We start from the raw sequence: 10,374 nt of genomic DNA on the forward strand, positions 1-10,374 counted from the left end.
GTCTACAGCTATCCTCCTCGCTATCAACCGCATGGCCAATTTTTATATCATCTGCAAACTTCTTGATTATTCCCTGTACATTTATGTCCAAATCATTAATATTTACCACAAAGAGCAGGGAACCTAGTACTGAGCTCTGTGAAACCATACTGGAAACAGTCTTCTAGTCACAAAAACATCCATCAACAATTACCCTTTGTTTCCTGCAACTGAGCCAATTTTGTATCCAGCTTTGTACATTCTCCTTGATCCCATGGACTTTTACTTTTTTAACCAGTCTGCCATGTGGGACCTTGTCAAAAGCCTTGCTAAAATCCATGTAGTACACATCAATTCAGTGAGTTACTGCAGTGTATCCTGTGGACAGTGCATACATCAGTGACTGGAATGTTGATCAATCTAACTGATCTGTTCTGTATCTGTCCTTCAGTATTGCTGTGACTGCACCCATCCAAGTGAATGGTGAGTATTCATCGCACTAGTTGCTTGCACCTTGTAGATGATTGAGAGGCTTTGAGAGGTCAGACATGTCTTGGAGGGAAGTATTGTTCCCTGTGGACAAGAGGAAGAAACCAGTCTCCCTCAGGTCAAGCAGGCATGGCTGGAAGTAGCAGGAAAGTGATCCCTCCAACCTGAATTCAGTGCTGCAAGAGGTTCAATCAGGGCAGGAAAGGTGAGTGGCGTTCCACTCTCAGGTGCCTACACTCCGACTTCCCCAATTTTCTCCCACACAGTATTCCTCAGAGCAACACACCTTGCAGTTCCACTCATTGCTCGCTCTCCAAGTACCTCCTCACCTGGACAGTTAACACTAACCACTAACACTCACCTTCATCTTATTGCCATCTCACCCCCCATCCCTCACAGTTCACCCTCCACAGATGCTATCATTTCATCCTCTCCACGCAATCCATTTCTCACAATCATAACTCTCTGCTTTCTCTGTTTGCAGGTTCCAGATTTCCACCATTGTGAAGAAGTGTTTCCTGAAATCACCTCTGAACGACCTAGCACGAATTTTAAAGGTTATGCCCTCTCTCTCACTGTTTACCCGAGGTAGACTGAAATTCAAGCAGGGGCTTTTGAGAGGTGGCCTTGCCTCAGATTTTAATAGCCATGAGGATTTAACAGCTGCGGACCCAATTCCCCAGGACTTGGGAAATTTGGTAGCTGAAGGGAGATGGGAGTTAATGGCTCCAGCAGCAATGTGCTTTTCCAGCACAGCTTGTGGGCCAGGAAGAGCAGGAATGCTTCTGCCCCCTTCTCCCAAATTAACCTGGTACTCCTACAATCAAACAACTGCCCAGTGATTGAAATGCTCTCACTGTGATCCCATTCCCCACAATCCCATTTCTCCACAATCCCATTTCTCCACAATCCCATTCTCCAATGATCCTATCCTCTGTGATCCCATCCAGCATGATCTGTTCCCTTCAATCCCTTCCTGTGTGATCCAGTCCTTCCTGTAATTTCCACACAATATGAATCCCTGTGATCCAGTCTCCCTCCATGATCCAAGTGCTCCACTATTCCATCTCCCACAATTTCATTCCATGCACAACCCCATCCTCCAGTGAACTAATTCTCCTTTCCACTCTCCCTTCCCCAAGCAAGTGGTCTCATCCCCTGCTCCCTGTCTATCCCTCTCCCTCCCCCTTTTCCAGTCCCCAACCATAACCTCACCTTTGGGGAACAACTCACTGGGCGGATGTTGGTTAAAGGATCTGGAGAACCAGTTGCCTCATTAAAATGGACTTCTCTACACACTTGTTTTGCAGCAGAATGTGCATATGGCAGCTTATTGACGAGGTTGAACCAAAAAGTCCAATTACAGCTAACCTGTTGTAAACGTTAAACTAAATTTGAAAGAGCTGCCGGCAGTCGACTGCTAGGTATCCAAACATAACAGTGCGCTAAGCAGGAGGTGCAATCAATAGTCTGATTGTAATTGGACACTCGGTGGGGAATTTCCAAAGGAATGCTGGAAAGGTGTAGCAGGTCGATCAGTATCTGCAGAAAGTGCGAATGTTTGGCCAAGGATCCTACCGATCAAATTTGTCTTCACAGCCTCATGAGCTACTTCAAGAAAATATTTCCACTCATGGGAGAGACTAAAACCAGCAACCATCAATATAAGATAGTTGCTGTGAGAATGGATGTTATTTTAAAAATATTTTTGAGGAATATTGTGTTATTCTGTGAAGAAGAATGTGTGTGTGTGTGTGTGTGTTTACGTTTTGATTAAGCTGGGGAAAAGTCACTAGAGTCAGGTTGTCTTGGAGGTTTAAGACATGAAAGAACGGAGGTGTTAGGTATGCATTTGTGATGAGATATTATGGTGGGTTTGATGTACAAGTAAAGAGGTTGGATGTAACATTTGCATTTTTAGATAAGCTGAGAGTTTGTGTGAATATCGAAGAGAAGCCAGAGGTAACAAGAAACATTTTGCATCTTACAGGAGTTCCATGGCTAAATAGAAAAGGGCATGTTACATTTTACTGACCCATAATGGAAACATGGGCTAGGATTTTACGGCTCCACTGTGGTGTGTCTCCCCCCAACGGATGCGGTGAGCCATTTAAATCTCCATTCAGTTCAGCAGGACCGTAGTACTTGGGTGGTAGGGGCCATAATATCCTAGCCATGCAAGATTTTATATTTGGAAGGATTTGAGTTTCAAAGAGGTGTGGGAACAATGGAACCTGAGGTGAAAGGGGGAAAAGGGTATTTTAGAGTTACGGTGGAGAGCGTAGGGGTTGGCTATGTGAGGAAACTCTCCTGGAAACAGATCTAGGCTGGGAGAAGATGCAGTTTGAATCAGCCATCCAGTCAAGCCAGAGAAGCCCTGGACAGCAAAAAGCAATCTTGTTCTGAAGTCTTGGATTTCCACAGCAGAGTAGAAGAGAGTTTAAGAGGTTGTGTGGTATGCATTTATTAAAGCTACAGTGGTTTGCTTGGGTAATATTGCTGGATTTTTATAGTTAAACATGTATAAGGGAGTGTTGTCTGGAAGGTGTTTACTTGTGGGCCAGACCAAGTAGGGAGTTGTTTGGGTGGATGTTTTGTAAGGACTAATTTTTATCTGGTTAACTGTAACCTTGTGTGCTTAAGTTTTTTCTTTTCTTCTTGTTAATAAAACTTTTACTTTTTTTTTAAATCCCAAAAGTGTTGCTGGACTTCTTGCTGCTGAGATCAATAGATTTTCTTCTCATTTTCAGAATACAAAAGAAGGGCATGGCCAAGTTTCCCTCTGGGATTTGGGTTGTTCAGCAATTAACATCTGTTGTGGTCATAACACTCACTAATAAATCCGCTAGAGAATTCAGGAGAAGCTTTGTTACCCAGAGATTAGTTAGAATGTAGGCCTCAATACCACATGGAGTCATTGAGATGATTAGATGATTAGTATTTAAGGGGAAGCCAGCCAAGTACATGAGGGAGAAAGGAATAGAAGGATATGGTGATAGGGTGAGATGAAATAAGTTGGATCACAAACACCAGCATAGATTACTTGTATTAATAGCGTGTATCTGTGGTGTACATTGTATGTCATTTTGTTTAATCTGTTAAATACTTTGTGAATCTGATTTTTAAAATGAGGTCATTCTGTTCTATGCTCTCGTGTAAAATGGGTAATAGGGAGTCAGCAGTCAGTGGAAATAATAATCGAGGGAGATGTGAAATGGACTAGTGATTTGTTAATAAGTGCTCTACACCATTGTAAGAAGTCATTTCTATTCTGTGATGTAGATACAATAATGTTGTGTTGTGTTAGGCTCCATAATCAACACTGTTGCCTCCAACAACTTAATGAGTATTGCTGAAAAAAGAGACATGTCTAAGCTTTTCATCTTGCACTCATCAGGACACTTCACAAGAATACCAATATAAGCGGAAAACAACAATTTATACTGTACGTGAAGAGAGTTCTGATTGGTTGGCAAGTGGCATTGCCATGAAGAATGCACCAGTGATGGTGACTGACTGTTAACTGCCAAGCATTGTTGAAATTACTCATTTTACACATTCATCACTCATATGGTACATGAATTTCAATAATGTGATGCTAGGTATATAGGCTGTACATCCCAAAGATTGGCGGTCATATCAAACTGCATTCCCAGCCGCTGTTTGTAATAGGCAGGGTACAGACCGTGCTAGTCCATGCTTGCAAAACTCAAAACTTGCAAAATTAGATGTGATTCCATGATTGATCAACATTTGCTAAGTAATCCCCAGTGTGCCAAGAATTACGCTGACAGCCAATTTAAGATTGTCAGTGGGGCTTGCAGTGTGGACCATTTGCGTGTACTGAAAGCTACATACATTAATACACAGGGCCCTGTTCTTTGAAGACAGAAAGAACATGTACACACATTGCGCCTGTTTCAGCTAAACAAAATAAGTGACAGCCGTTCGCTGGCCCATTCCTGGATGCAATGTCTTGACCAATCAGGGTCAAGATGTTTGGTTTAAATTTCAAACAATACTTGGCAGTTAACTGTCATTCACCATCACTGGTGCATTCTCCATGGCAACGCCAGCTGCCAACCAATCAGCACTCTCTTCACAGATGTTATAAATTGTTGTCTCCCCCTTACATTAGTATCCTTGTGAAGTGTCCTGATGAATGCAAGATGAAAAGCTTAGACATGTCTCTCTTTTTTCTGCAATACTCAAGTTCCGTACTACCAAATGACAACTTAATGATTATTAGTTTGGCACTGTGAGTGGTACTCTCACCCCTGAGGGTGAGGTTAGGGTTCAAGTCTCATTCTAGTGCCTGAAAACATGAGCTTGGTTGGCAATCCAGAACAAAAATAGTGAAATACTGCCTTTGTAGAAAATAGTGTCCTTCAGATGATTGGCAAAAGTGACTCTGATCTGCTGAATGTTAGGTGTTGGTCAAAGGAAACGAATTCTCCCAGTGTCTAGGACAAGATTCCTCCCTTCAATAAAAAAAATTAACCTGTCACAAATCTCATTAGCTGCTTGTGGAATGCTGTCTTCTCCAGATAGCTGCTTTGTTTGCCTATGATAAGCTTGCTCGACCCATTGCATTGCATTTCCCAGTGAATCATTCTATGATAAGAATGTGATGCTTAAAAGGGAAAGGAAAACTTGCATTTATATAGCACCATTCATGGTGTCCCAAAGCAGTTTAGAACTCACAAAATGCTTTTGAAATGTGGTCACTGTTGCAATATAGGAAACGTAGCAACCAATTTGCACACAGCAAGATCCCACAAACTGCAACATGATTATGAACTAGATAATCAGTTTTTTAGTGATGTTGGTTGAGGAATAAATATCGGTCAGGACACTGGGGAGAACTCCCCTACCTTCAGAATATTGCTTGAAGGGTGAATGTTGTCTGGGATGTCACTCGATGTTGTATAATTTGTTCCTTTTAAATTAGATGGCATGTAGGAGTTTTGTCCTGTCCTGAATATTTAATTGGAAATAGAAATTTAAATTACCTTCTCATTCAATTCATGCAGCCACCCTGAGGTGTTGTAGGTTATAAACAGAATCACTACAATGTCCTACCCTCTGCTAACATCAGTCAGTTCTTGCCATTCCTAAGAATAAACCCAGGCTGCCTATAGATTACAAACAAACCAAAAACTGTTTGGCAGAACTCAAGCCTTCAGAGAGATCTTCATTGCTGCAATTTAGACTAGACCTGACCCCATCTCTACTGCATACAAAAGCAAAATACATTTTTTTAACTATTTGTTCTTGAGATGTGAGCATTTGTTGCCCATCCTCAATTGCCTGTGAGAAGGTGGTGGTGAGCCACCTTCTTGAACCACTGTAGTCCATCAGGTGTAGTTCCACCCGCAGTGCGGTTGGGGATGGAGAACAAGGATTTTGACCCAGTGGTGGTGAAGGGACGGCAATAAAGTTCTAAGTCAGGCTAATGTGAATGCTGAAAAAAATTGGACTGGATTTTAGGGTTTCCGACAGGGTGAGGGAGGTGGAACAGGAAGGGAGTGGTCCGTTTGCTCCTGCCCCCACTCCCCAAACCCCACCCCCCTGCTATTTCATCATGGTGAACCAAGTGTCAAACGGCCAATTAACGGCCACCCTGTTGGGAGAAGGGGGCTAAGTATCAGTGGAAGGAGGCTACATGCCCAGCTGGAAGTCTAGGCCGGGAAGCAGAGGGGTTATGCTGTGAACTGGAAGTCGGTCAAAGCTACAAATTTAATGGCCCCCCCGACCTCTAAATGCCTCCCTCTTTCTTACGGCAGGTTTAAAACAGTGAAAAAATGAAGTCAAAAGACATCCAAATGCTGCCACTTTCACCAGCAGGTTCTGCTGCTACATGAGGCCATGGTCCCAGGCCTTTTCCTCCACCCTTGTGCCGCTGTCTCACGCCTGCCGTAAAGTACCCCCAAACTTTTTCCCATCCGATGCCCAGAAAGTGGATTGGGGGGGGGGCAACGAAAAATTGCTTACAATTGGTTTTTTAACGGGCTCAGTCGTTTGTTAATTCGTTATTTCAAAATGGCGGGCGGGCTTCCGATTGCTAAGCCTGATCTCCTTCTGTAATATCAGAGACTGGCGTGGCGATGTCAGATTGCCAACCCACCGCTATCACACCATATTTCATGAGTTGGGGGTGGGTGGGGGGAGGTGCGCGGTGGGGTATGTAGGAAGTTGTGGGGGGAGGGTGGTGGCCTGGGCGGGGGTTGGGAATGCCCAGATTTGCAGCTGCAAAATCCATTCCCTTGTTCCAATGGAGCTCGGTGTAACCTCCAGCCCCAGCATCTTGTCTTCCTCCTGGGCATTCTACAGCTTTCCGGTCCTAACACGGAGTTTAACTACTTTACGCCTTAAGCACAGCTCTGAATTTCTGTCAGAAATTTCAGGGGAGGGGTGGGGGATTGAGTGTGAGGAGAGGGTGCAGTGTCAGCTTCCCCATCGAGCAACACCTGCCAAGGGCTCAATTTGAGGCTAGAAAAGGCCCGGAAGTTTAAAATTAATTTTTTCACATTTGCCTCTGAGCCTCACAAAGGGAGCCCCCTCCCCCTTACACTGGGGCTATACCTCTGGTCACATTGAGCCTTCCCCTACCCACCATCACAATAAAATTATCTCCCCCAACACCCTATCACAGTGACCCTCCCCCCTCCCTGGTCGTGAAAGGACCTTCACCTGCTACTACCCTACACCCCTCCCCTTTCCCCTGAGTGTGGGCAGTCCAACGCCCCCAGCCCCCACACCCCCAAGTGTGGACAGTCCACCCTCCCCACCGTCCACATTCCCGAGTGTGGACAGTCCTCTTCCCATTCCCTACTCCCCCGAGTGTGGACAGTCCAGCCCCGCAGCCCCCACACCCCCAAGTGTGGACAATCCAGCCACCCCCAGCCACCACACCCCCGAGTGTGGACAGTCCTCTTCCCATTCCCTACTCCCTTGAGTGTGGACAGTCCAACCCCCCAGCTCCCACACCCCCCGATGGTGGACAGTCCATCCTCTCCAGCGTCCACATCCCCGGGTGTGGACAGTCCTCTTCCCATTCCCTACTCCCCCGAGTGTAGACAGTCCAGCCCCCCAGCCCCCACACCCCCGGGTGTGGACAGTCCAGCTCCCACAGCCCCGGCTGTGGACAGTCCAGCCCCCCAGCCCCCACACCCCCGGGTGTGGACAGTCCAGCCCCCCAGCCCCCACAACCCCGGGTGTGGACAGTGCAGTCCCCCAGACACCACACCCCCGGGTGTGGACAGTCCAGCCCCCACACCCACCGAGTGTGGACAGTGCAGCCCCCCAGCCCCCACACCCCCGGGTGTGGATAGCCTTTCCCCAGCCCCCACACCCCCGGGTGTGGACAGTGCAGTCCCCCAGCCCCCACAACCCCAAGTGTAGATAGTCCAGCCCCACAACCCCGAGTGTGGACAGTGCAGCCCCCCAGCCCCCACACCCCCGAGTGTGGACAGCCTTCCCCCAGCCCCCACAGCCCCGGGTGTGGACAGTCCAGCCCCCCCAGCCCCCCAGCCCCCGAGTGTGGACAGTGCAGTCCCCCAGCCCCCACAGCCCCCGAGTGTGGACAGTGCAGTCCCCCAGCCCCCACAGCCCCCGAGTGTGGACAGTGCAGTCCCCCAGCCCCCACAGCCCCCGAGTGTGGACAGTGCAGTCCCCCAGCCCCCACAGCCCCCGAGTGTGGACAGTGCAGTCCCCCAGCCCCCACAGCCCCCGAGTATGGACAGTGCAGTCCCCCAGCCCCCACAACCCCGAGTGTGGACAGTGCAGTCCCCCAGCCCCCACAACCCCGAGTGTGGACAGTGCAGTCCCCCAGCCCCCACAGCCCCCGAGTGTGGACAGTGCAGTCCCCCAGCCCCCACAGCCCCCGAGTGTGGACAGTGCAGTCCCCCAGCCCCCACAACCCCGAGTGTGGACAGTCCTCCCCCACAGACCCACAACCCCGAGTGTGGACAGTCTGCACCCCCAGCCCCCACACCCCTGAGTGTGGATAGTCCAGCCCCCCAGCCCCCACACCCCCCCGAGTGTGGACAGTGCAGTCCCCCAGCCCCCACAACCCCGAGTGTAGATAGTCTAGCCCCCCAGCCCGCACAACCCCGAGTGTAGATAGTCTAGCCCCCCAGCCCTCACTCCCCTGAATGTGGACATTCTTCACCCAACCCCCACTCTCCTGATTGTGGACAGTCCAGCCCCCAGCCCTCAGTCTCCCGACTGTGGACAGTCCTCCCCCAAGCCCCACACCCCCGAGTGTGGACAGCCTTCCCCCAGCCCCCACTCTCCCGACTGTGGACTGACCTCCCCTTCCCCCGAATGTGGACAGATCTCCCCAATCCCCGCCTCCCTGAGTGTGAATAGACTTCCCTCTCCCCTACCTCCTGACTGTGGACTGACCTCCCCATTGCCCCTTGCCCCCTGACTCTGAGCAGACTTCCCCCTCCTTCTAATTTGTTGACAGATCTCCCCCTCTCCTCCCCCACCCCCCACCCCGCCCCTTGACTGTGGACAGCCCTCTTGCCTGGTTCTTGGGTTTAAAACCCTTTGATATGCAGGGGCCAGCACCGTCCCTGGGTCCTTGAGGCATCTCCCCCTGCATCCTTCATTCTACAAGCCTGACTTGGATTGGAGCCCGAGGCTCAGGGAGAAGTCAAAAATGTTTTATCATCTACCAAAGTCACTGCAGTCATTTGTTCTGACAGCTTTATTAGGAACCTCAACGCACAAAAAAATCATAAAAAAAGTCAAAGAGCATACAATCTCTAATTAGCAAACGAGGCACTTGTGGCTGAGCCAGGAGAGTTGCTGACTCATCCAGTATTAAGGTTGAATAGGTGTCACACAAGGGAGGGTAAACCACCTCACAGTACAGTACTGATTGTGTCAAACTCCTTGGTGATCTGTGTGCTGGGGAGGGACTTAAGGTACTCGAGGTGTCGCCTGGCATCTTCCTGATTCTGACGCACGTAGTACACAATGTAGGAGATGACCATGGTGAACCAGCCGAACATGGTGATGAACATGGCGACGTCGGTCGTCTTCTGGTGGATGTTGCAGAAGTTGATACCTGAATCGAGGATCTGGATGAGTGGTTTGCCCGCGTACTCCTCCTGCACCGATGAATGGCAGATGAAGTCGTTGACTGTCTCCGGGTCAAGGGTTAGCTCCTTGATGATCTGCTGCAGTGTACATTCACAGTGCCACGGGTTGTTAGAGAGTCGGATCTTTGCTTTAATTTTACTGAGGGCCTCCTTTGGCACACTCTGGATCATATTGCTTGACAGGTCAAGCATCTTGAGGCCCTCGGGGATTCCTTTGAATGCTCCAATATCTATGGACTCAATGGCGTTTTTGGATAAATCCAGTTCCTTGAGTAGGTAGAGGTCCTTGAAGGCATTGTTGGGTATTTTGGTTATCCTGTTGGAGTTAAGATGTAAGGACACAGTATCAGCAGGGAGGTCCTTGGGGATTTCTTTCAGGTTCTTGCCAGCGCAGTGCACAAACTTCCCGTTCTTATCGAAGCACTGGCAGCTTCTAGGACACGAGGTGGCGGACGCGTGAAGCAAAGAAAAGAGCAGCAGAAGACTACCCAAGGCTATGGGCTGTGTGACCTTGAACCGGAGCCATGTCAATCCGCGCTGCAACATGGTGAGAATGCCTCAGCGCCACCCATTAGAGGGGTTCGTCCATTGCGACAGCAGCCAATTCGCTCGAGGGCCAGCTCCAAGCAGCAGAAGTAACCCTGTGGACTAAAGGTGGTGAGAAGAAAGATTAGTCTGACAGCCATTCCCTCTTTGTATGGAATGACATAGTATTTACTGCACAGAAACAGCTAAACTGGCCTATGCCAGTGTTTATCCTCCACACAAGCCCCCTCTCACCCTACGTCATCCC

At 48.7% G+C, this 10,374-nt stretch overlaps 1 protein-coding gene across 1 annotated transcript; it reads right to left on the bottom strand.

Moving 5' to 3' along the window:
* Nucleotides 1-9,270: 9,270 nt before the first annotated feature.
* Nucleotides 9,271-10,127, bottom strand: lrrc3 (leucine rich repeat containing 3). The gene has a single exon (XM_041200282.1). The coding sequence runs from the start codon at nt 10,125-10,127 to the stop codon at nt 9,342-9,344; it is 786 nt and encodes a 261-aa protein (XP_041056216.1). The 3' UTR covers nt 9,271-9,341.
* Nucleotides 10,128-10,374: the final 247 nt, after the last annotated feature.

This window comes from Carcharodon carcharias, chromosome 12, assembly GCF_017639515.1.
Source record: "Carcharodon carcharias isolate sCarCar2 chromosome 12, sCarCar2.pri, whole genome shotgun sequence".
Lineage (NCBI taxonomy): Eukaryota > Metazoa > Chordata > Chondrichthyes > Lamniformes > Lamnidae > Carcharodon > Carcharodon carcharias.